Below are 26,691 nucleotides of genomic sequence, written 5' to 3' on the forward strand. Positions count from 1 at the left end.
AACTACAAGAAAATGCCCCCCGGACTACACAAACATGGCCACTGATACCTACAGCAGCCACCAACGACAAAATGGGAAAAGAAATCGGTTTTAAAAAAAATGCTAGGACCAGAGATCCCAGGAAGGAACTAGATCCTTACTCCCGACTAGGCAGATAAAAACTGAATCCCTTTAGGAGGAAGTGGGAGTATACCCTCTGGGACTGCCCCATAGGCATGGTAAAGCTTTTTCCTGCCTAGTGTCATACTCCTGTAGGGGGCAGCATAACCCAATGGTCAAGAAGATTCTGGAGCTGTGTCCGTCAGTAAACGAAAGAGAAAAAAAGATTTATATTTAAGCTAATTGGACTTTTGCCCAATCGTCTGCTTTAACCAGAAGCTTACTGGGCATACCAGTAAGACTCCAATACGCACCATTTCCTCTGAAGTGTCAGATATAACTCAAGCATTATTCTAGTACTGGAGTTAATAAAAGTCTTGGTGTTACACTTTCAATTAACTTCCAAGCAGACCAGCCTGATTTTAAAGCGGTAGTATCCCGCTTTTTGACACTTTTACCTACAGGTAAGCCTATAATAAGGCTTACCTGTAGGTACAAATAATATCTCCTAAACCGGCATGGTTTAGGAGATATTTACAGTGCATGCAGCCGCTCTCGCGAGCGGCGCATGCGCTCTGAAGGTCCGGGGGGACCTTCAATTAATTTGCCGGGAGCTTGCCGGAAAATCACTCCCGCACGCATGCGCGGGAGTGACATCATCGCGGCTCCGGCCAATCATCGCGCCGGAGCCGTCTCTTCCGGCCAATCACCGCGCCGGAGCCGCCGAACCCGGAAGAGACGGCGAGGGATCATGGCAGCACCCGCAGCGATGTCCGGGGGTCCGCGTCGGGGCGTAGGGTTTACAACCGCTTTAAGGGCACCAACAGCTGCAGTAGTCATTTAGTCTTGGTGGCCAACTCACAGAATTTCAAGATTGGTGCCATCCATATGTGTTTAGATTTCGATTCCCAAATCCAATTTGTAGCCAAAATGCAGAATACTTCATCTCTTGTTTACTTCATAAACACTCAGCTCAATCCATACAACTAGTTTTGCCAAAAAGTAAATGTGCTGTGTGTGCGGTTTGGGAGACCTTTTAAAAATGCTTCTGAAAAGTGTTTTTGAAATCTTAATGGCATTTTAGGATCTCCGTTGCATTCTTCACTTCAAATGAATACAGTGGAAAATTCCAATGTAAAATTTTCATGCAATGAAAAAAAAAAAAGAGGAGACGTCAAATTAAGGTTACTCACCTGGTGTAGGAGTAGCCATATTCATAGCAGGGGTACCAATTGGCGTTTTTCCCGGTGTCAGTACTGGAGTGCTACCACCCATCTGACTAGCTGGAGTTTCATCCCAACGAGACTTTCTTTTACTTGCTCCAGGAGTTGGGGTTTCCCCAATTGATTCTCCTCCACGATCTGTGCGTGGCGTCTCAGCCCATCCACTTCCATGACCAGGAGTATCTGCAGATAGAAGAAAAGATTGAAATGAATCAAGGGAAGCTTGCTAGCATTTTACTTTAGGCAAAAACTTGCCAGTTCCCATCAGACCCTTCACTGCACAGTATCTGCATAATTTTAAGCAAAGTTTACAAGCAATGCCCAACTAAAACTCCACATACACTATGTATTGCAGCATGATTGAATACAACAGAACCCAACATTCTAGTTGTTTTGACCCATGAAACAGCTCAACCAACTTGGTGGTGGGGTTGGAAGATGCACTTTCTGCAGCAAGTGGAAGTAGACCATGGATATCAACAGCAAGCAAAAAAATACAGCAATATTTTGTATTGCCAAACTTACCACGTTCTGTTTTAGGCGTTTCATCCCATCTGTTTTTACGTGCACTAGAAGTTGCACCTCCATGCCCTGGAGTGGCATGGCCCGGGGTATCACCACGACCTGGAGTTGCTGCTCCAGCAGGAGTATGGCTGGGAGTAGGATCCCAGATTTTTGAGCCAGGAGTAGCTCCAGGGGTTTCATTTCCCTTTGAACGACCAGGGGTCTCATCCCATCTTAATGAAGGCGTGTGTCCAGGTGTCTTCAAAATACAAAAACCATTGTTAAAAAAAAGCTCACTAGCTAACAAAGACAACGACAAGAAATCTTTATGTGTGTTTGTTTGTCTCAGTGAAAACGATAACATTCCAAGAGTGGACATATTCATAGGACTGACTGCTATTGTTGTGTTATCCGACTAAACTACAACTGCAAAGAGTTGGCGAATAAATGATCAGTCTTAAAGAAAAAAAAAAAAAAAAAATCAAAAACGTAGATAAAAAGTAACTAGATAAAAGTACAACGACCTCCGCTTGATCCCAGCTTGAGGCCTTCTTGGGTGTGGACCCTGGGGTCTGGTCGGCTGTTTGATCCCATCTTCTTTTACGCTTTGAAGATGGTTGTGATGCTGCTGAAGCAGATGATCCATTGACCACTTTTAAATCACCAGACTTTGCCTTTTCTGCTATCTGCTGATGAATTTCATACTAAGAAAAACAAACAAAGAGGTTAGTTTAATTGCACTAGTATTTGATAAATGCTAACCTGAATTCTTCATTTGTCAACCAACCTGTTCCTTTCTCAACTGCTTTTCTTTCATAACATCTGTGTATGTTCGTGCATTTGTTTTAGGATCTGGAGTCTTGCCTCCTACAGAAATCAACAACAAGAAAAGTAACTTGCAAGTGTCTATTTAAAATATGGTTAATCCCTCTCTAGCAAAATACTAGGGATATTTGATTTATTATAAATCAACTAAAATTAAAGGTTACATTTCTTACGTTAATGGATTTTATTGTCATATGTAACCTATATAAAAATACAAGCTACAGTTTTACAGCAAACATCAAATGCAGATTAAAAGAAAAAAAATATGGCAAAGCACTGAAGTGTCTTCAGAAGTGGTGAGTTCCGTTGGCACTGTTCCATAATACGTACACTTTCATTCCTTTGTCTCCATCAGCAGTTCTGACTTCAAGCAGCAGAATAGAAGCCTAGAAAATCATCTCTTTACCATTAGTAACACTTTGGAAAATGTATACTCAACATTACCTGGGTAAAGTTGTTAAAAGCACCAGTATATACTATACCCAATTATGGCTTCACAATATTTTAGGCTTCAGTTTCTAACAAAATACTAAGAAAATCTAAAAAAATGAGAATGAGTTAATCTGTCTAGAGAAACTGGGCAGCATCATAAAGAAAAGCAATCTTAAAACACATTTTAAAAGCTAACCAAAGTCTGAACCACAGGTCCACTTTTTGGATACAAGAAAAATTAATCCAAAAATATTTAAAAAAATATATATAATCAGAAAAATGAAAATAATGCCAAGCTTAATGCTCTAGACAAAAACCCGATTTTCTCATAAACACAGTTGCTTTTGAAAAACAATATACTTAGTACTTTTTGCTAAGCATCAATCAGTCCACTCAAAATAGATTTTTTCAGTGAGCAGAGGTGACCAACTGCAACATTCTGGCACTAAAATCCAATATTTAGTCAAACACCCACTGAAAACATTGTGTTTGAAAGATGAAAAGCAAAGCTGCCTAAATCCCTTCACATGTTCAAAATCCTTTGGCAAAATAATGATGAATGAATTTTGGCTAAACTGTTGAAGCCTTGATTTCACTCACACTACATATGTTCCTTCACGGACCACATTCTTCTCCCCACAAAACACTACATTCAACTCCAGAGTCTTTACTGAGCAATGGGGTCACATCACCTTCTAAATTATATGTAGGAATTGCATACAGAATGCAGGAAATACCTGGTGACACTGCAGTTTTGCATGGCACATCATGGCCATAGTAGAAGTGGGGAGGTTTAGGAGGAGGGGACATCAATATAAGGTTCCAAGACCCTATGTAGAAGCCTATGGAGTGGACAATCCCTGCCAGAACCAACTCAAAGCTTATTAAGTTTTTAGGTGGACTTGCCCTTTCGTCAAAGACTAGTTTGAAGTTAACAGCACCTTTATGAAAGTGCATGCATCTCTGCGTTAAATAGGTCTTCATTTAGCAAATACACCAAACTGTAAATGACCATTATTTAAATTTAGAGCTATAGTTATTGGCATAACTATATGAACCTCATAACTCCATTTGTCAGCAAATTTTCCCTTTTCATTAAAATCAAAATACTTTTTGGGGGGGGGGATGAAGGGTGCCTCTGAATCTCCATACCGTGATCATGCACACACCAATAGAAAAAAAAAAAACTTAGAAAAAAAAAACAGAAAGATGTTGGAGACCACGCCCAATCTGCAGTGTCAAGCGGACACTAGAAAAGATAGGACTTCCTTTGGATTACTTTTTTTCACCATTAGCTACACAGGATGTGTTGCACTGCACCCTTAAGAATGCAGACAGGACTTGTATTTAGCAGTACTGCTGTAGGAAAGAAATTAAGGACAGTTAGTATGGGCCTGTGAAGTCTGACAAGCATTGTTTATCATTTACAATATACAATACACCAAACCCATCACTGATACATGCAGGTTTTAAAGCAAATGACCTGCAGTTAAAATTGTGTAGACACAGACTCAGGCAACTAACTTGTGGCTCTCCAGCTAAGACTTAAGTAAAAAGCAATATTATGAAGCAGCAAATGATCAGTGGGGGATCAAGTCCCCAGATGCCTGCCTTATAAAAGGTATGCACCAAGATAAGATTCTCTCCAGCAGTATGTTTGTATGAATATAAAAAGGAAAGCCTTTTGTATTTAAGAATCTTATGGTCAAATACCGTCATATTGGAATGCATTTTGCAATCCATTTTTAAGTCGCCATAAAAGTATTATAATATGTTGTGAAATGATTTAAATCAATAAAGTGTGCTGTAATGCTATTCAGACTAGAAATGTTCTGTGAAGGGATTAGATAGTGTCTCGGCAATGATAAAGTACAGGGAGAAAAGCCAAAAAAGGCATAAGCATGGCAATGAAAGCATAAGGGGTTAAATTCAGGATAAAATAAAAAAACTAAAACATGTTAAATTAAAACACATAAGCCAATTACCGTCTGCAAAAGGGTCAAGACGCTCTGGAGAAATGATCATTGTCCGCCTATGTTTTTTATATTCATCCTCCCGATCTGCAATTTTCTGAGGTCTATGTTCAGCAAATGGATCATACTAGGAGAAAATGCACAAAATCATAACTTAGAGGTTACTCGAAGCCTTGAAATGCACAAACTTAAAAAAATATGTTTTATTAACTTAACCAACATTCATATTCCTGATATGTGCCTGCTGTACCGTGTACTTGTAGGAGAAAGTATCCTGTTCTATTTATATTTCTTCCTTTGTGTGAAATCCCTAGCGTTAATGCCAGTCCCTCTTCTTTCTTATTAAAAACTGACCACACAAGCAGGAGAACACACTGTGGTCAGTACTCTAGCTGTGCAGGGAACTCAGCCTGCTCTCCTCCAATATTTAGAATTGTCCTGACACCCCCCTTCCTGCACAGTGTTTCACCATGAAGATCAGTGTCTAGCTGTTATGCATCAGAGCAGAGAATACAGTGCTATGAAAAAGTTATTTGCCCCCTTACTGATTTTTTTGCATATATTTGTCACACTTAAATTTTTCAGATCTCCAAACCCTCCGAGTAAACACAAAATGGTTTTTTTTTTTTAATTATTATTATTATTATTATTATTAAGGCAAAAACTGGATTTTTGTAAGAACTTACCGTAAAATCCTTTTCTCTGAAGTTCGACAGACGCAGCTCCATCAATTTAGAGACTATAGGGTTATGCTCCTCCTATCAGGAATAGGCACTAGGCAGGAAAAAAAAGCTTAACCACACCTATGGGGGCTGTCCCTGCAGGCATAACCCCACACACCCTGCTATCAAACCATTTAGTTGCAAGCAGTGTTTCAAATAGAAAAAAAACCCATTCACTCAGAAGTAGGAGGGGCAGGTGCTGAATCTGTCGAACTTCAGAGAAAAGGATTTTACGGTAATCCAGTTCTCTCTACCGTTCGACAGATGCAGCTCCATCTAGTCAGACTATAGGGATGCCCCAAAGCAGTATATTCATGAGGGGTGGGAAGACAACGCAAATGGAAACGCAACTCCCCAAAGGCTAAACTTAGCCAACCAAGGAACATGGAGCTCAACGAGGAACAACTGGAGCTCACCCTGAAAACACAATACACTCTCAAAGAGAAAAAAAAACAGTTCTCTTTAATCAGCAGCCTGCAAAACCTTGCGGCCAAAAGAAGCATCCGAAGATGCCAACACATCTACTTTGTAGGATTTTGTAAACCTATGCACAGACGACCATTTTGCCGCCTTGCAAACTTGCAGCACCGACACCTGATGGAGAAAAACCCAAGACACTCAGCGCTCTCGTAGAATGCGCCTTCACCGGGAAAGGAGGAAACTGACCCTTCAGCGAATAAGCCTGAACTACTGTCTGATCCATCCGAATATGGTCGCCGCAGACACAGCCAATCCCTTACAAGAGCCTTCGTTAAGGATAAGAAGAGCATCTGATATTCCAAAAAAAAAAAAAAACCGCAGTGGTCTCCAGATAGACCCTGATCGCCTGAACCACATCCAAAGAGTGCAAAGAGTGCAATGCAAATTCCTTAGAATGTTTGGGCTTAGGGCAGAGTGAAGGCAACACAAAGTCTACATTCAGATTAAAAATCAGAAACAACCTTAGGAAGAAACGACTGATCAGGTCAAAAGTACCACTTTATCCCTGTGTATCACCAGATAAGGTGAGCGGCAGGACAACGCCGCCAGTTAAGATACTCTGCGAGCAGAAGTGATAGCCACCAAGAAGGCAACCTTCTGGGACTACGAAAGCAGAGAAAATCACCCGAATGTTCTCCAAAGGAGGCTTGTGAAGAAACAGAATACCAGATTGAGGTCACACGGAGGTAGCAGGGACCTTCTTGGAGGAGCCATATGGCGCAATCCCTGTATAAAAAAGGTATGAATCAAAGTATGCATAGCTAACGGGCGTCTGAAAAATACAAAGAAAGGAGGGAAATAACTGCGCTAACTCGTCTGGATAAGCAGCAACTTAAATTGCGACAAACAACAAAATACAATATATACAGGCAAGTTGCGCTAAATTGAGTAATATTGTAATAAAAGATATTAATCAGATGCAAACGATAGTGATGGTAGGGCCATACACCAAGTGATGCGAAACCACAAATAAATTGTCCAAAACTTCTTAGAGTTAATCCAAAAATATGGAATCTGCACTAAACCAAGATGAAATAATGAAGCCACCAGGTGTAAAATCTCCTTACCAGAGGTAGGTAAATATACGCCCAACATCCAAGAGGTATTCCTTTCAGCGACTTCAAAATGACTCCCCGAATTTAAATGGTGTCTCAGTATTCAAACATCAAAGGCATATGAAAAGAAAAAGGCTTCCATAGCATAATACGGTTTGTGTATCACTAATCATAAAGTCACCCAAGGTGAGTGCCACCACCAAATGCTAATCGCTACCAGGTAGTTACTAAAGTGAAGTAAAGCACCAACACCCTTAGGTCCAATCTGCTTGCCAAAAAGCAGATAGCAGCGTGAATACAGAAAAAGGCAGCCTAGGATTGGCCACCAAGGTGAAAGGGGACCACCACCGACAATAGAGCCGCTTACCAGACAAGGGAAAAGACAGCGCCAGTAACAATCTGATGGAGATGTCCTCTGATATTGCCCGGATAACTGAATCGAATACTCCAAGTTGTCAAAATAGCAGGTATGTAAAAAAAAGCAAAAGCGCTCCAATAGTGTAAAACCAACGATTTATTGTAATAAAGAAAGCAACTTACAAGCAAAATGTAATAGGAAGCGTAGGTATGAGCGAGCCGCCGGCCGGTCGGCTCCTCCGCCCGTCCTTCAGTCTCAGAATGGTGACGTCAGCACGCCGCGACCGACGTACGTTTCGTCAGATGTGACGTTCTCAAGGTACCTTCTGCAGAAAGGCCAATACCCTAGCTATCGAAAACAAGCGAGGGTGTACCTTCAGCGATTCACACCATGAAATATACGATTTCCACGTACAATATATCTTCCTAGAAGTTCAATAGCGTAGGAATCACAGAGTCAGAAAGACCCCTCTCTCTCTCTCTCAACACCTGGCTTTCAACAGCCATGCCGTTAAAAGCCAGCAACAGTAAAGCAGTTTGAAGGATTGGACCTTGAGACAGCAGATCTTCCCTGAGAGGAAGTCTCCAACGAGCATCGGCGACCAACCTTACCAGGTTTGCGTAGGAATGTGTAGATATGCGTCCTTGATCTATATGGAGGCTAAGAAATCTCCTTGGTGTAGTAACGCCACTACTGTACAGATGGATTCCATCCGAAACTTCCATACCCTCACAAAGCGGTTCAGGGCCTCGAGATTCAGGATTGGACGCAACTTGTCTTCCTTCCTGGGCACGGTGAAGAGGTTTGACTAAAACCCTTGAAAATGTTCCTGAAAAGGAACCGGTACAATCACTCCTTGCGACAGCAAATCGTGTGCCGACCCTCGCAAGTCCCTTAACCGGACCAGGAAGAACCTGTCCGACAGGAGAGATCGGAATTCGATCTTGCACCCAGATCGGATCAGTTTGTAAACCCAATTGTCCCAAATCAAAGAGGTCCAGGGTTTCCAGAAAGAAAACAAAGACGTCCCCCCACCCCAGAATCGGGTGAGGGCGCTCCTTCATGCAGACGAGGGCTTGTCTGCAGGTCCAGATTGGCCGGTCTTTGCTTTCCCCGACCACGGCTTCTTGGAACCCCCAGAAGAACTGAATGATTTACCTTTTTCTTGCAACCAAGAAGCACGAAAAAGACGTTTATGAGCATTAAAGGAAGACCCCCGCCTAGGACGCGGCGCCTTGCCCCAGAGGATTGGGGAAGATGATGCTCTTATCCCCCGTGATACCATTGATCAACTCGTCCAGAGAGGATCCAAACATCCTCTCCCCTAAGGGAAGATCAGTCAAGGCCTTTTAGAAGCCTGGTCTGCCGACCAGCTTTTTAGCCACACCATGCGCCTAATAGCAATCCCCACTGCCGACGCCCTGTCCACCAACAGGACTGAATCCAGGGATGTAGCATACATGAACACCGGGGCTTGAGCAAACTGGTTCTGTAGTTCCAGCACCGCAGGGGGGAGCCGTTCAGCTTCAAAGTTACTTTTAAGTAACTTCAACCATTCCGTAGCAATCTGCGCTACCAAAACATTCACAAAGGTAGTCTTTAATGGGACCTGCTCACACGTGTAAATGGCGGGACAGGGATTCTCCCGTCTATCAATGGGGTCTGCAAAAGTTTTTGACCCTTCCACCGGTACCAGAGTCGCTTTATTCAACCTGGACACCAGGGGGATCAAATTTTGGTGGCACAGTTCACCTAGCGGATACTGCCTCCGCAAAGGGGGTAACAGCGTGCAAAACACTTAGGCACCACTAACATGTGCTTAATGTTCCGCCATGGTTCATCCACAATAGTATGAAACAATTCTGGGCAAGGGAACACCAAAGACACCTGTGTACCCGGCGCTGTGGATTCATCAGCCAATTTTAAAGTTTCCCGCACTGAAACTATCAGGGAGACCTTAAGGATCTAGATTATCCAGTGCGAAACCTCAGCCGGCTGTTGCTTGCAGTTCCTCTGGATCTTGGTCCTCAGAAACACTTGGCGGCAACAACTGTAACCAAGCGTTTAATAACTGGCAAAGAGTCTTTCACATCACTGTGGAGAGATTTTGGCCTACTCTTTACAGAATTGTTTTAATTCAGCCACATTGGAGGGTTTGAGCACGAAGGGCCAGTTTAAGGTCATGACACAGCATCTCAATTGGATTTAAATCCGGACATTAACTAGGCCACTCCAAAACCTTATTTTATTTTTTGAGCCATTCAGGAAGTGGACTTGGTGTGTTTTGGATCATTGCCCTTCTGCATAACCCAAGTGCGCTTCAACTTGAGGTCACGAACAGACGGCCAGACATTCTCCTTTAGGAATTTCTGGTAGAGCGCACAATTCATGGTTCCATCAATTATTATAGCAAGTTGTCCTGGTCCTGAAGATGCAAAGCATACCCACACCACCACACTACCTCCACCATGTTGGACTGTTGGTATAATATTCTTTTCATGAAATGCTGTGTTAGTTTTCCACCAGGATGTAATGGGACGCCCTCCTTCCAAAACGTTCAACTTTAGTCTCATCAGTCCAGTTACTTTTTCACACAGGGCCAGGCAGGTTTGGACAGCTGTTTATCCTTTAATAAATGATATTTAAAAACTGTATTTTGGATTTACTTGGGTTATCTTTGCGCAATATAAAAATGTGTTTGATGATCTGAATCATTTAAGTGTGACAAATATGTAAAAAAAAAATAAATAAAAAAAAAGGGGAAAATACCTTTTCACAGCACTGTATGTGATCACTTTACATTTGGTATCTCACACAGATTTGCTGCGATTCTGCCCGCGATTTCAAATCGCACTACAATTACAAAACATGCTCGAGTGCCATTCATTCTCAATGGCACCTAAGAATGTGCTGCGGTTTTGCCACTGCAATTGCAGCAAATTGCATCATGTGAAGCTTCTCGTCCAAAAAAGGAGCAGCAGCTTCTTTTGGGCAATGCAGATAGCCGTGATAGATTGTGTGACAATCGACAGCAAAACCGCACCATGTTTTGATGCCATTAAAAATTAATGGCACAAAAACAAGCGTACCACATTTTCCCAGCATTAGAGTGCAATTTCGAATCATGGGAAGAATCCCAGCGTTACCATCACAATCCCAAATCCCTAGATGTGAACAGGGCCTTATTAAAGAAGAGGTGTTTAGAATGTTTTTTTTTTTTTTTTGATTTATAAAAATGTTTTCGCTTTCATTTCTATTTAAAACTGAATGGGTTGTTTTACCAAGGTGAGTGTTTAAAATCAATTTAAACCGTCCTGAGTTCTAAATTAAAATTAAAGAATGAAAATTACATCTGTATGGTTACCTACAGCAGCACAGTCAATGTTAAAAAGGATAAGTTCACCTTTGGGAACAGGTTACATGGAGCAGATAGCTTAGACAGTCTGCAGGTGTCCTGCATTGCACCTGGGATCTGTTGACTGGGTGCAATGCTTTACAGGCTCCTAGTAAAAAAAATCCTTTAGTCAACACCTGTGGACTGGCAGAAAAACTACAGGCTTTTGCATAAGCAGTGACAACGCCGATAGCCACGGCCCCTGCAACATCTTCTCATCCCACTGTAGTGCAAGCTGCCGTGGCCTACATGAGGAACAACAGTACTTTGAAACAAAAATAATTTTTCCCTTCCTTCAATTTCAATGGGCCTACGTGCCTTTCAACTTGCTAGAAATTTTGACTACTCCAGAAAGTCAATTGCCACATACTGCCCATTCCTTCATTTCACATCATAGTCCATCTCCTCTTCAGGGAGTGTCTGATAAGTCCCACTGCTAGCTCAGGTAGTCTGCCCTCTACTGCTTTGCCTCTCTGACATATAGAGATGCATCTTTAGGATTCTTGTAGTGAAGCTAAAGAGTGCCCTTGTAGTTCACCGACACTTCCTCTAGCTAACAGAAAGCCCATACAGAGGTGCGGGCAAGAAAGCTTTAGGACTTTCTACAGGAGCCCACCACACTGCATCCGTGATCCACAGATCGCAGGTGCAATGCTCTGCAAGCTCCTGTAGGGGGGGGGGGGGGGAACACTTTTCTTCTGCAAAAATATGTGCACATTTGTTTTCCAGAAAGGTGATCCTTATCCTTTAAGGCTGGCCATACACTTCAGTAAATAGACAACTGTAAATGCATGGTCACACCAACCTATAAAACGTCTCATGGCCCGGCTTCTGCTTTAAACGCAAGGTGATGGTTACAAGAGTTAGTATCTATTGGGAAACAGCGCTGAGTCAAAATTGAGGTGTTCCGGTTTAAAATCTGCTAGTGCACAAATATATATAAATAAAAAAATATAAAAAATACATATCACATGTCAAAAAAAGCATGCTAATAAAGTGCTAATTTGCTCTAGTGAAACTTACAGTACTAACAATCATTCGTTATCCTTTAATTCACCAATTACCCCTTGTGATTTGCTGACACGCTATTGTGCTACAAAAAAAAAAAAAATGGGATTTTTGACATACCGTAAAATCCATTTCTCTGATGTTCATTGACGGACACAGCTCCTGTCATTCTTGACCATTGGGTTATACTGCTCCCTACAGGGGTAGAACACTAGGCAGAAAATAATTCTGGCTACATCCATGAGCAGTCCCAGGGGGTATACTCCCTCTCTCTGCTATAGTCACTCAGTTTTGTTACAAGCAGTGTCAGGAGAATAACTCCACAGAGGAGGGGTGGGTGCTGTGTCCATCAATGAACATCAGAGAAATGGATTTTACGGTAAGAAAAAAAAAAAAAAAAAAAAAAGTGATTTTTGTACTTCATAAAATCCATTTCTCTGAGTTTATCTACGGACACAGCGCTCCATAAATCATAACTAGTGGGTTATATTGCCTCCTCCAGGAGTAGGACTAAGTAGAACAAAACACACCTGGCTACGCCCATGGGCCGTCCTCATCTGGTATATAATCCCCCCCTCTCTGCTCTAGGTAATCAGTTTAGTAGCAAGAAGTATCAGAATTCTATAGGCGGGGTGGGTGCTGTGTCAGTTGATAAACTCAGAGAACTGGATTTTACGGCTGTAACGAACGCCCATTAGCTGGGACATTCGCCACGGGCTACTGGAGGAGTGTGGAGGCCAGCCTTCTGCCCACGGACTACGGGTCCTGGCTTGTAGGGGAGCGCGGCTCTCTGTGGGGGTGTATGCTGGGGGACCCTTGGAGTACTGTTACTTTTAATTCAAATCCATGTCACCCCAAGAGAGACAGACTCTGGGCCTAAGCTGCCTATTACAACAAAAGGACTTCACACAATGAGAGACTAAACAGATGCTAACAACATAAGACTCAGCTATTGTCTACTGTGGGGATGTGTATTGACACTTATAATAAGGTGTGTTGAAAGCGGAGACGGGCAGCCTGCGAGCCTATGTCTTCTGCTTTCATCCCTTTGGAGGTGGTGTGTGTTCACACATCTAGGAATGTGTATTCGGCTATGTTTTGGGCTTGTTTGTTGAGTCAATTATGATAATGCTAATCCTGTCTGAGCCTGCAGTATCATTCACCTATTGTTTCTGTCCAGATGGCCAGGTATGTTAGTTATGTTCTGTATACAATAATCTGTAATCAAGCACCTAAGACTGTATAGATTGGAAGTGAGTTGTTGAATAAAGAGTCTTTGTTTTACCCTTCATCGAGCTTAGGCTGATGTTTGGGAGGAATTGGGGGCCACAGCCTCCACCTTCCAGTCAGCCGGATCCTTAAAGGCCAGGGACTCTTCCACCAGAATCATGGTTGCCTTGTTTAATCCGGAAACCGGAGGTGGCACAGTCCACTTCTTAGGGAGTGACTCCTCATATGGGGTAATGCCTAGTAAAGCGCATAGGAACCCCATGGGGACCCTTTGGTCGTCCCCGTTCTGTCAAAATAGGCGGGGAAAGGAAACACCTTTGCCACTCTGGATGGCTTGTGAGTGCCAAAGGGAACCTGCGCCACCTCCGCAGCATCCTCCATCTTTAGGATCTCATGCATAGATACAATCAGTGCATCTACCAAATAAGTGACTATAGCAGAGAGAGGGAGTATACCCACTAGGACTGACCATGGGTGTAGCCAGAATTTTTTTCTGCCTAGTGTCTTACACCTGTAGGGGGCAGTATAAACCAATGGTCAATGAACGAAAGAGAAAGTAACTAGTTTCTCAAAAATAAACATTCAAAATAATCAACATTAATGTGTGAAAGTGAAAAAAGTCCCGTGGTTACCATGTAAAAATACTGATAATCAATAACAAAAGTCGCCATGAATTGACATTCTCTGTGGGTAAATAAACATTTCAATGTGGAGATTGCTCTCTTCAAAGTGCCCCCTGTTCGTCCTATACTCTTCCTCCACACCTTAGTGAAAAACCACCACCACTTATGTCCAAAAAATGACTCACTAAATGTGATTGCTGGTAAAAAGGTATAAACCAGCAAACCGCGCATTCTCTTTAGGGAGCAATTCTCTGCAGGAACCCTGGATGTGTGATCAGATGTCAGAGCCATAGATGCATCAGATCCTTGGATGGCCATTATTGCAATATGAGAATGAAGAAAAAAAAAGAAAAAAAAAAAAAACACTCCATGTGGCACAAAGCCCTTTTAAAAAAATGACTTGTTTATTTAAAAAGGTTATACTCACATTTAAAAGTATCTCCAAGTATATTCAGTTCCCTCAGGGCCCTCTAATTCCTCCAGTAGTGAATTGTATTGTAACTGTAATGTCTTGCCTCACATTGTAAAGCGCTGCGCAAACTGTTGGCGCTATATAAATCCTGTATAATAATAATAATAATCTCCAGTGACACAAGCAGGCATAAAATTAGTACCAGGATTGCTCTGACATTACCATGAGCAACAAGCCAGCATAACTTGGCGACACCACATCCAATATGACACCCTGGGCGGGGATTGGATGTGGTGTTGCCATGGTATGCTGGGTTGTTGGTTGCAGCTCTGGTAATGTCCGACCAATCCCGGTACTAATTCCATGCCTGCTTACTTGTGTCAGTGGAGACACTTAAACGTGAATGTATAATTTTTAAATGAACTGGAAGTCCTTTTTTAAAAAAGTTTTTTTCCATCTCTTATATTGCAATAATGGCCATCCAAGGATCTGATGCATCTACGACTGACAGGCGATCACACATCCGAGGTTCCTGCAGAGGATTGCTCCCTAAAGGGAATGGGCTGTTCGCTAGTTTATAACTTTATCAGCAATCACATTTGGGGAGTCATTTTTTTGGACACAAGTGATGGTGGTTTTCACAAACGTGTGGAGGTAGATAAGATATGGGGGCACTTTAAGAGACAGATCTCCTCACTAAAAAGTTATTTACACACAGAGAAGATGCCAATTCATGGGGACTTTTGTTAATGTTTTTGATTATCAATAGATTTAGGGTCCTTTCACACGGCCGCTCCGTGTGAAAGGTCCGCTGCGGGACTTTTTTTTTTTTTTTCCACGGAGCGGATGACATTTCTGTCATCTGCTCCGTGTGCCCGCATATCATCCCATCCGTTTGCGGATGATATGCGGACATAATGTAAGTATATGGCACTGCGGATGACACCGCTGACATCCGATTTTCCTTCCTTTCCGTTTTTTACACGGAAGAAAAAATGGGGTTCTGTTCCATACGTAAAAACACAACAGAACTGAAAGGAGGAAAATTCGGGTGTCAGCGGATGGTATTCCGCTGACACCCGCAGTGCCATTCACTTAAATTATGTCCGCAAATCATCCGCAAACGGATGGGATGATTTGCGGACACACGGAGCGGCCATGTGAAAGGACCCTTACTTAGTAACCACAGGACTTTTTTCACTTTCGCACATGAATGTTTTGTTTATTTTTGAGAAAAACTATTTGTAGCACAATAGCATGTCAGCAAATTACAAGGGGTAATCAGTGAACACGTACTTCACAGCGCTGCACTTTATTTTGTATTGGCTTTGAAATGCAAAAAGGTATAAGGAGAATATAGGATTCTTAGCACTGTGAATTTCCCCAGAGTATATTAGCATGTTTTTTGACATGTGATAAGTTTTTTTTATTTTTTTAGGTGTCTTGTGCACTAGCAGACTTTAAACAGGAACACCTAATTTTTGACTCTGCGCGGTTTCCCTATAGATACGAAGATTTAGATTTATCTCATTCGAACAGCTGCAGTGTACTAAATTCAGCACCTTGGCACGGTTCCACTTGCTTGAAATGTAGTATTCCAGTTTAGGCAACAGAGGTGGAAGAGCTACACACACCATTGTGCTAGCCCAGTTAAAAACAGGAAAAAGGAATAGCAGGCAAGGTTTTCTAAACTGCTCAATTATTTTATCATCTGAGATTCAGAACTGCTAGATGCTGTGGACTAACCTTAAATCTCTGCCATCAGGGACTAGTCTAATGTATCATCTTCTTACAGCGGCAGTAAACATTACACACCTGTACCTACAGGTAAGCTTTTAATAGGTCTTACCTGTAGGTACCGTGAATAGCTTCTAAACTTGCTCCATAAAGAAGATATTCACAATGACTTCAGCAGCCAATGTCGCTGCTGCATGCGCAGCAGCTCTGCATTCACGGCTTACTCAGTGTGCCCTAACTGCAGAAAGTGCAGTGCCATGATGGTGACTCCCGTGCACATGCTCAGGAACGAAGTCATCATAGCCCAACCAAACGGGTGGGGATTGTGAACCCGGAATTAGGACCAGGCAAAGATGGAAGTCCTAGGAGCAGTGACAGTTCAAAGCTGGAGGGCTCGGTTTCAAAAAGTAAGGAAAGTTAACTAGCACTTTAAATAAGTCAGCTACTTAACCAACCACTATGTATCCATAATACTTACTTGTTCAGATGACTGAGGGATATCGTTAAGCAAAGCGACAGGTGCATGATATCCTGGTTTTTTCTCAAATGTTGCTCCTGAACCTTCATCATCATCATCCTGCACAACAAAATAGAATTGTTAGAAAACATGCTGTTAACATTATCACACATGAAATCAAAGAGTGCCTACACAGAATTTAAAACAATCACTGTAAAACATTAAAATGTGAAGTATATGACATGGATCTTTGATAAAAGGCTTTAGCGTATTTTGGAGGCATTTCTGCTGTGGCAACTCGGCAAAGATAGTTAGCTGCAACAAACTTATCTAACCTTTAGCAGAAGATACCAGCTAAATTTTCCAGAATGTGGCCTCATCAGATCTGATACAAAGTAAGGCCTACAAAAAGGGAATTATTGGTTTTGGGTCAACAATATTTTTCTTTTTTGGAGTTTATAAAGGTTTGATATTTAAGGGATACAAGTTATTCTGAGACTTAATACTGCTGCTGCCTTGAGGACAATGAAAGTTTTAAAGACAACCCCTCCCACTCCAAGCATGAGTCAATTTGGGGTAAAAGTAGGAGTGCATCAAAAGAACAGGATCCCAGAATCCCAGAATCTAGGTTACAGGCGCCATTACCTTCTGGGGATACTGAGAAAATCACCCCAAGAAACAGTAGCAGAGTATGGACTGAGGTCACCAGTTGCAGAGGGATTGTTCTCTGCGCATCTCTGAAAATACATGTTACACCAGGTAGAAGAAACCAGTCCCAAAGTAGGGCAAGATCTTGCACACTCAAAAACTCAAGCAACTCATGCAGATGAGGGTTGCAGGTGGACAGAGGTGATCAAGACACCTTAGATAACCAGTGGAACAAGACTGGAGATCAGACAATTCAAAAGGCATTTCAGAAGCAAGTGCAAAAGCAGGATGGTGTATGATCTACACTGAAGAGCAGGAAAAGGAACACCGGGCACAACATTCTACTTCGAGATGACGTCAAAACTCAACTCAGCTGTAACCATTACCATGTAAGAATTTTAAATACCATCTGTGTGGTTTCTCCCAATGCTTCAGCCTTACCAGCCTTTCTAACTCTGCATCCACTAAAGATTGGGTCACTGGGGATAACACTACACATCAGAAAATTATTACCAGAGGGGTCAGGGTAAGGCCTCCAAAGCAGTTGTGGAGAATGACGAACCAGACTTGATATACAGAGGATTAGCGCAAGCAGCATCTTGAAACTGTATCTTGATTAAAAAAAAAAAAAAAAAAAAAAAAAAAGAAAAAATATATAATATAAATCTCTCTCTAATTATATATATATATATATATATATATATATATATATATATATATATATATATATATATATATATAGCGCGTGTTCCTGCATCACATCCGCACCCCTGGCAGTTCACACTGCCATATACGATACGCTGGGGGTGTCAATTAAAAGTTAACGACACCCCCAGATCAGATTGCATATCGCAGTGTGATCTGAAAATTTGCACAGAATCGGATCGCACTAGTGTGAACCACCATGCGATCCGATTCTGCTGCGGACCAAAAAAAAGGTCCTGTGTGTTCGGTGCGATTGCCGTGCAAATTCAGCCATACAAACTGTATGGCTGAATTTGCACCGCACAGAGATCGCGGTGACGTTTAACTCGCAGGCTAGCCCTCGTCCAGTGGGGCTATGACGCAACCAACCTAACCCGGAGCTGCGGTCTGCCTGCGCTCGCTGGCCAGACCCCATGAATCTATATTATCCAGTTTGTCGCTTAATCCGACACTTGATAGTAGTTCTCACAGAAACAAAATGGAGGGGGAAAAAACCTCAATTTAAAATGAGAAAAAATGCCAGGACCAGAGATCCTAGCAAGGAACTAGGTCCTGACTAGGCAGAAAACAACAAAAAAACTGAGGGCCTATAGCTGAGAGTGGGTGTATACCCCCTGGGACTGCCCATAGGCATAATCAAGCTTTTTCCTGCCTAGTGTCCTACTCCTGTAGGGGGCAGTATAATAGAATGGTTAAGAAGAATCAGGAGCTAGGTGTCCATAAATGAACGAAAGAGAGAGAAAAAAAAAAAAAAAGAGTTTTGACTGTAAAATCCTTTTCTCAGTCCTCTGATGTACATCAATAGGGATATACCGCCCCCTACAGGAGTAGGAAACTAGGCAGAAATTTTTTTTTACAGGCAGTCCCTGGGGGTATACCCTCTCTCTTACTGCATAGGATGTTAGTTTTGTATCAAAGCAGTGTCAGAGAAAAACACAACAACCCACTCAAAAAATAGAGGGGCGGGTACTGCGTCGGTCAATGAACCTAAGAGAAAAGGATTTTACGTTCCCAAGTCAAAAATCCAATTTTCTCTATCGTTCATTGACGGACACAGTCCTCTGATGTATATCAGTAGGGACGTCCCAAAGCAGTATCAAAATGAGGGGTGGGAACCAGAACACAGAAAAAACAGTCCCAAGGCCAATATGGCCAACCAGGCAACACAGGACACCTCAGAACAACCAGATGAGGTCCACCTGAACACAAACAGAAAAAAACACCCTCAAGGAAGGCCAAGAGGCCCCCTAAACCGCAGCCTGCAAAACCTTGCAGCCAAAGGAGGCATCCGCAGATGCCAACACATCTACCTTATAAAATTTGGTAAAGGTGTGAACAGAAGACCAAGTCGCTGCCTTGCACACCTGAAGCACAGACGCCTGAAGGTAAAAAGCCCACGAAGCACTAAGCGCCCAAGTAAAGTGCGCCCTGACAGGTCAGGGGGGAACCTGACCCCTAACGGAATAAGCCTGCACCACTGTCTGTCTGATCCATCTAGAAAAAGTCACAGCAGACGCAGGCAGCCCCTTCTTTGGGCCATCCGTGTGCACAAAGAGCAAGTCAGACTTGCGAAAAGATTCAGTAGATGCCAAATACACCTTGAGCGGCCGAACAACATCCAGGGTATGCAGCGCCAATTCCTTAGGATATTTTGGCTTAGGACATAAGGAAGGTAACACTATGTCCTCATTTAAGTGAAAACTGGAAACCACCTTCGGCAGGAAGGACGGATCCAGCCGAAGTACCACCTTGCCCCTGTGAACCACCAGATAGGGAGAACGACAGGACAGCGCCGCCAGTTTCGACACCCTGCGTGCAGAAGTGATGGCCACCAAGAAGGCCATCTTCTGAGACAAGGTAAGCAGGGGGACCTCCCGAATATTCTCAAAGGGAGGCTTCTGGAGAACCGACCGCACCAAATTAAGATCCCATGGCGGTAGCGGAGGTCGCACCGGAGGCACCAAGTGTTGCACCCCCTGGATGAAACTACGCACCAGGGAATGGGCGGCCAATGGTCTTTGGAAGAAAATAGCCAAGGTCGAGACCTGACCTTTGATAGTACTCAAGGCCAACTTTTGATCAACTGTAGGGGGCAGTATTACCCTACTGATATGCATCAGATGACTGCATCCGTTAATGAACGATAGAGAAAAAAAAAAAAAAAAAAAAGCATACAACTTCTTAAAACACTGTATTAAAGTTTTATTTTAGCATTTTTTTGGTGAGGACCCGAGAAGCATAGGCTAGACCAAAGGGTAACGCCACAAACTGATAACACTCCTCTCCCACAGCAAAGCAGAGGAAGCGCTGGCGACCGGCACATATTGGAATGTGAAGGTAAGCATCCTTGACGTCGATAGAGGCAAGAAAATCCCCCTGACGCAGAGATGCCACCACCATGCGTATGGACTGCATTCTGAACTTCTGCACCCGCACAAAGCAGTGCATCGCCTTGAGGTCCAGGATCGGACGCACCCTGCCTTCCTTCCAGGGAAATGTAAACAAGTTTGCGCAAAAACCCTGACAACCCTGACAGGCGTGTCTGCATGGGAGCTGGCGTGTATGACGCGTTTCGTCTTACCGTCAGACGAAACGCGTCAGCACGCCAGCTCCCATGCAGACACGCCTCCAGCCGCGGCCTATTTTATTACATGCCTGAATCAAACAGATGTCATGTGAGTGTTCTATTTTCGTTTTTACTTCAATAAATGTACGTACTTAACTATGTGAGCCTCACTTGTTTTTTGGAGGGATACCAACATTCAACATTTGTGGCTTTTGAGCATATGAGGATGTATTGTCTTTAATGAAAGTTCCGTGGTGGACCTGGTGCTGAATTTTGGAGTGGACCCTGCCCTGGTGGTTGCTTTCATGCTCTACGCTTGGTGGACCTTCCGTAACAGAGGGTCTAAAGTTCTGGTAAGGGAATCACCTTATCTGTGCACGTGGTGATCGTCAGGATTGTGTCTTCACTCATGGTGTCGGAATTCTTTTGCATTCATTTCTGCACTTCAGCATCTGGTTTCACTGACTTTATGGACTCTGTTTATTCACTGTCTTCTCATTGTCATCTATAAATGTGGCGCTGTACTTGATTTTACATTGCTTCTTAGTAAACGCAATTGTTTGCGCAAACCAATCAAAATACGCTTTTTGCAATTTTTTTTACCAAACATATACAGGTAGCATAAAACAAATTGGCCTAAAATGTTAAATTTTGATTTTTACATTTTTTTTTGTAAATATATAAAAAAAAAAAAAAGTGAAAATTGTTATTTTTGCAAAATTGACGTTTTTTGTTTACAGCACATGACAATAAAAAAAAAATAATAAAAATCGCACAGGTGATCAAATACCACCAAAAGAAAGCTCTGTTTGTGGGAAAAAAAAAGGACGTCAAATTAGTTTAGGTGCAGCATCGCACGACCACGCAATTGTCCGTTAAATTCACGCAGTGCCGAATCGCAAAATAGGCCCTGATCAGGAAGGGGGTAAAATCTTCCAGGGCTTAAGTGGTTAACAACCAGCTATTGTAGTCATTTGTGGTGCAGTTTTAACAAGCCAAAAGACTGTAAAAAAATAAAAAATATGGGAGGAATCCTTTTGTTTCCTGCATGAGACTATGCAAGCCAGACATCAGATATAACCATAACTGTATAAAATCAATATTCCCGGGTAGATGCATATTTAATGAAGATGAAAAAGTATGTTGCTTAGGCTACACCTGAAGTGAAAGCCACTGATTACATTAAAAGGGTACTTAAAACCTATCCTAAAAAGGACTGAAATGTGGAAACAATCTCCACCTGCACAGACATAAAACCCTTTATAAGGGCTGCTGCTTCATTCCCAGTAAGCTTGTGAACACACTTATAACAGAAAGATTTAGGGCTCTTTCACACGGGCGATCCGATCAGATCCGTCTGTCAGTTTTTTAGGCGGATCTGATCGGATCCTCCATGCAGCTCTATGGGGCAGCAGGTGTCAGCGGAGACACCTCCGCTGACACCAGCTGCCATCCGTATCCGATCCTGTCCGTGAAATCTGGACGGATGGAAACCCTATTTTTCCATCCGTTCAGTAATCGGAGCGGATCGGATCTGATGAGAGCGGACAGGCGGTCCGCTCTCATCCGATCCCCCATAGAGGGCAGCGGGGCTAAGACACCTCCCTCTCTGCTCTGCAAGCGGAGACGGAGCTGTCATCCGCCGGCTCAGTGGGGATCGCAGATCGATACCCGCTGAGCAACACGGATCCACCTACGGAGGCGGACTGTGTGAAAGAGCCCTTAGAGTGAAATATTGACAATCTAGTGTTACAACGGCTGCAGCATCTACTGGGGTAAGGACTGCCGACTAAGGTGGCTTAGCTTTAGGGGCATAATTGTCAATAGAGGAAGGTTCTACACAAGAAAAGGGGATCCTAAAAATGCCCTAAAATCACCAGCTGCACTGGAGACACTCTACCATTCCTGAACTGCAAAAGGAAGTACTCACTACTTGCCATTTTCCCCCCTTTGTCACAGCTATGGGTGCTACCTTTATGTCCCCAGAATCCTCCTTGGTGGAAAGGTAGCAGCAAACTAACCCCCTCCAAAACTGTCCCTCCTAGAAAGGAAGCGGCAATGTGTAAGTGGCTACCAGAAACACTACACCCATCGGTACGTGGGACTGCTCACGAGCACGAGTGGGGCGATGCCCATGAGCTACATATGCTACCGTCAAATCGAAATACCTTTTCCACCACAGATGAGATGTTATGTATTGTTTACTCGTTGTACATGACCTGCTGTATTCCTGGAGATGTGTTATCTTATTTTGTGTTCTCAAAAAGCACTTGTATTCCTTATATTTGAGTTTATTTTTTCTCAATAAAGACTTTGTTTAATTAAAAAGAAATACTACACCCAAAGAAATACTACACCCAGCCAGAAGGGACGCCATCTCCAAAAGAAAAGGGAGGCCTGTATCACACACCCTTTCCACTGCAGCTTCACAGAACAGGGCCCAGAAGCGGAAATATAAAGGCCCAGAGTGCGCACCCAGCCAGCCACGCATGCGCATAACTTCTTCATTAACGTCACCACTGCCAGCAAGGCCTGGAACGCACATTAAATTTCCTCCCAGCCAAGCTGGAGCACAAATCTGTTGGGAAAACCGAGCCAGCACACACTGTGCCCCTCCAGGGAACAACCCCCCCCCCCTCCTTCACTGAAGGAGAGGAAGACAGGGAATAAAGCCAGGGGTGCCTCAGGAGACAATGCAGAAAAACTGAACTAGGCCAGCATTGCAGATCCACTTTAGAGAGAGACCTTCAACCGAACAGTTGCCTGGTCATTGAAAACAACAAATGTTTAACTGTCCACCGGAAGAAAAAGCAATTAAAACTCAGGGATGAGGGTTTTTTTTAACAGTTTGCCATATTTTGGTTCCTGTTAAGGAGCCAATCACTCAGGTTGCTATCCTGGATAAGGACTAGAAAAAGGTTATTCTAAAATTTTCTAATGAATGCACATTACATTTTCAGTCCCTCTTTGCGTGGGGAGTAATGCCTATGGAATGATTACCATGTTTAAAGAAGTACACAGAGAAATTTGTTTTAAAAAAATTAAGTGATGAATGTGGTCTTAAATTCAGGCTCCCGCACAGCTCAGATTACAGGATGTCAAATTTACAAAGAAAAAAAAAAAACACTTACTTCTTCTTGCTCATTTGTTGCAATAGATGTCAGATATCCTGAAAATCTACTGTCACTTCCACCATATATATCCCGGTCAAAGTAACCTGTTGAATCAAGTCCAACTCCTTGTGCTTCATCGAGTGCTGCCTTCTTTCCTTGAATTTCAAGTATCTGTGCTTCAATATCTAAAGAGAAGGACAAAATAGCATAAAAAGCATTAAAATACAGTTAACAGAAAATATAAAAAAAATACAGTGCACCCAGCAGCAATAACTGGTAATCACTGGCTGTGTAAACAACAACAAACAAATAGCTGCGGCCACCGACAACCTGTCATTGTAGTGTATGGGCTCAGCGGCCACAGCTAACCACTCACAGGTGTCAAACAGCTGCAGGAATCTGTAGATTCCTGCCACTGCCATACACATCAGGACAAAACACCTGTGCCGATGGGGAGTTCTGGGGATGTTCCATCGCTGGATTCAAGGAGAGTATAGTTCTGCTTTAAGAAAGATCTGTATACTTACCTATTTCTACCTATGTCTATCATGTGACCTTCCGTGGCTACCGCCAGCTGCAAGGGAGAATATAGTGTGCTTGATAACAGCTGGTTGTACCTGGGAGCAGTGATGTCAGACTCCTGGGGCCCATCTGTTGTCAGTGCTCCCTCCCCCATGCAGCAACTGCTGGCTGACAAAGGTCGGCTGAATTCAGTGACCAGATTGAAGCAGGCTGAAAATCGGCATGTATAAAAGATCTTTCTTACACAGGTTAGTCAGCATAGGTGTTAGGAGGGGGAGGGAGCTTTTTTTTTTTTTTTTTTAAGACTAGTTAGGTAAAGTCTGGAATTCTACTTTAACACTGTGCCCAAATAAAATGTTTTCATTTTTTGGAGACAGATTTTATTTTTTGGTGGCATTTAACCACTTAAGCCCCGGAGGATATTCCTGCTAAACGACCAGGGGGTATTTTGCGATTCGGCACTGCGTGACTTTAACGGACAATTGCGCGGTCGTGCGACGCTGTACCTAAACGAATTTGACGTCCTTTTTTTCCCACAAACAGAACTTTCTTTTGGTGGTATTTGATCACCCGTGCGATTTTTACTTTTTACGCTATAAACAAAAAAAGAGCGTACATTTTGCAAAAATAACAATATTTTTCACATTTTTTTATATGAAATTCCCCCCCAAAAAAAAAATGTAAAAATCAAAATTTAACATTTTCGGCCAATTTGTTTTATGCTACCTATGTTTGGTAAAAAAAAAAAAAAAAAAAAAAAAAAAAATCGCAAAAAGCGTATTTTGATTGGCTTGCGCAAAAGTTATCGCGTTTACTAACAAAGGGAAAGATTTTTGTCATTTTTGTTGTTTTTTTTTTTTGCTTGGCCCTTAGGGCACACACGAAGCATGCGAGCGAGAGGATGTCCTATGATGTTCACCCAGGATGGCAGTACTCCCATCCGGCTGTATTACTAGGCCAGGAGGGAAGTGGTTAAATATAAAACACAACTAAAGCGGGACCCATCAATTTAACAGTTTCCCAAAACAGTTATCTTCAAAGTATGCTGTGAATAATAACTGTGAAGTTTGATTTTGTTCTCAAACAAACAGAACGGTCATATATAGTCTCAAAATACCGACCAAATCATCCTCCCCGTTCCTCCCAAGATCTCCAGCTCTCTTAGCTCTCTAGTTACCTTCTCCCATACTCGCCTCCAGGATGTCTCCCGAGCCTCTCCCATCCTTTGGAATTCCCTACCCCAATCTAATCGGACTCTCTCAAACTCTGTCCACTCTTAGGCGATCCTTGAAAACCTCACTTCAGGGGGGCGTGGCCGGCAGCCGACGGAGATGGCCGCGTGAGTGAAGAGCTCTAACACTCCCGGTCTCTCCGCAACGATTCCAGCGACGTGGGTGAGCGACTCCGACTCCAGTGGCCCTTAAGACACTTGCGGACACTACAGGCGACCATGGGGAAGAGAAAGGACCGCGGAAGACCTCGTAAGTTAACGGACTTCTTTGCCTCAACCAGCACTCCGAGGTCCCAAAATGGCGCCGAGGCCTACCCGAGGGCTGGAAGCGCCGGAGCCTCGGGCGGATCACCTCCCGGGATCGGGGGGGATCCGAGCTTAAGGTCATCCTCCGCTAGCAGCAAGTCCTCCCAGGGGGGATCCCCGTCCCGCAGCCCACAAAAAGCGGCCCCTAAGCGGTCCGAAGCTCACCGCTGCGCTGGGGACAATAGCGCGGGCCCTAGCTCTCTGGACAGCACTTTAGAATTTTACGCCAATATAAAGGACTTTCCCACGACGGGACAACCGCTTACGGATGTCACTATGAAAGACATGCTAATGTCCATAAATGGCGCTTTTCACAGGGAAATAGTGGCCTGTGTCAACGGCATAAAAACGGAGGTGGTGGACCTGGGTGGCAGGGTGGATCACATAGAAAATAAAATGGAGGAGTTTTCTATAGCCCACAATGAACTAGTAGATGATCATAACGCGAAGGGGGATGAATTGGAGACCCTAAAGAGCAAGATGGCGGACCTGGAGGACAGGGCCCGCCGTAATAATGTGAAGCTGAGGGGGGTCCCAGAGTCAGTCCCCCCTTCTGAACTGCGAGCATATGTACAAGCCATGTTGCTGGCTCTCATTCCGGACATACCGGTGGTAGAGGCGGCGGTGGATCGTGCACACCGCCTGCCAAAGCCGCAACATCTACCCGAGAAAATCCCAAGGGATGTTATAGCACGTATACACTTTTATCACATTAAAGATGACCTCATGCGCTTTGCAAGGAACACCTCCCCACTTCCAGCACCGTATCATGGATTATCAGTGTACGCAGATCTATCTCAATTTACCATGGCGGCTCGGAAAAAATTGATCCCTATGACCAAGCTACTCCGTAACAACCAAGTGAAATACTCCTGGGGATTTCCTACCAAACTCCTCATTGTTAAGGATGGTCGCACGCATGTCATCCGATCAGTGGAGGAAGGGTTTGCCCTGACCAAGAAATGGGGTCTCCTACCGGACCCACAGGAATCCTCTACCGGAGTGGAACCCTCTCGTTTGGAGCCTGAGTGGCGGCGGGTCAACAGATGAGTTTATGGCTACAGCATC

At 43.3% G+C, this 26,691-nt stretch overlaps 1 protein-coding gene across 2 annotated transcripts in view; it reads right to left on the minus strand.

Moving 5' to 3' along the window:
• SF3B1 (splicing factor 3b subunit 1) overlaps positions 1-26,691 on the minus strand; it is a 124,126-nt gene that overhangs the window by 59,763 nt on the left and 37,672 nt on the right. The window contains exons 2-8 of one of the 2 annotated variants that reach the window (XM_082260850.1): positions 23,583-23,749; positions 16,554-16,652; positions 5,069-5,183; positions 2,614-2,693; positions 2,348-2,530; positions 1,848-2,085; positions 1,293-1,505 (exon numbers count right to left, since the gene is read on the minus strand). In XM_082260850.1, coding sequence (XP_082116976.1) covers positions 1,293-1,505; positions 1,848-2,085; positions 2,348-2,530; positions 2,614-2,693; positions 5,069-5,183; positions 16,554-16,652; positions 23,583-23,749 — 1,095 coding nt within the window. Of the gene's footprint in view, positions 1-1,292; positions 1,506-1,847; positions 2,086-2,347; positions 2,531-2,613; positions 2,694-2,981; positions 4,809-5,068; positions 5,184-16,553; positions 16,653-23,582; positions 23,750-26,691 lie in introns of those variants that run through there. The other variant, XM_082260851.1, reaches the window with a different exon arrangement.

Source organism: Pelophylax lessonae (genome assembly GCF_965119305.1).
Source record: "Pelophylax lessonae genome assembly, chromosome: 6".
Classification (NCBI taxonomy): domain Eukaryota; kingdom Metazoa; phylum Chordata; class Amphibia; order Anura; family Ranidae; genus Pelophylax; species Pelophylax lessonae.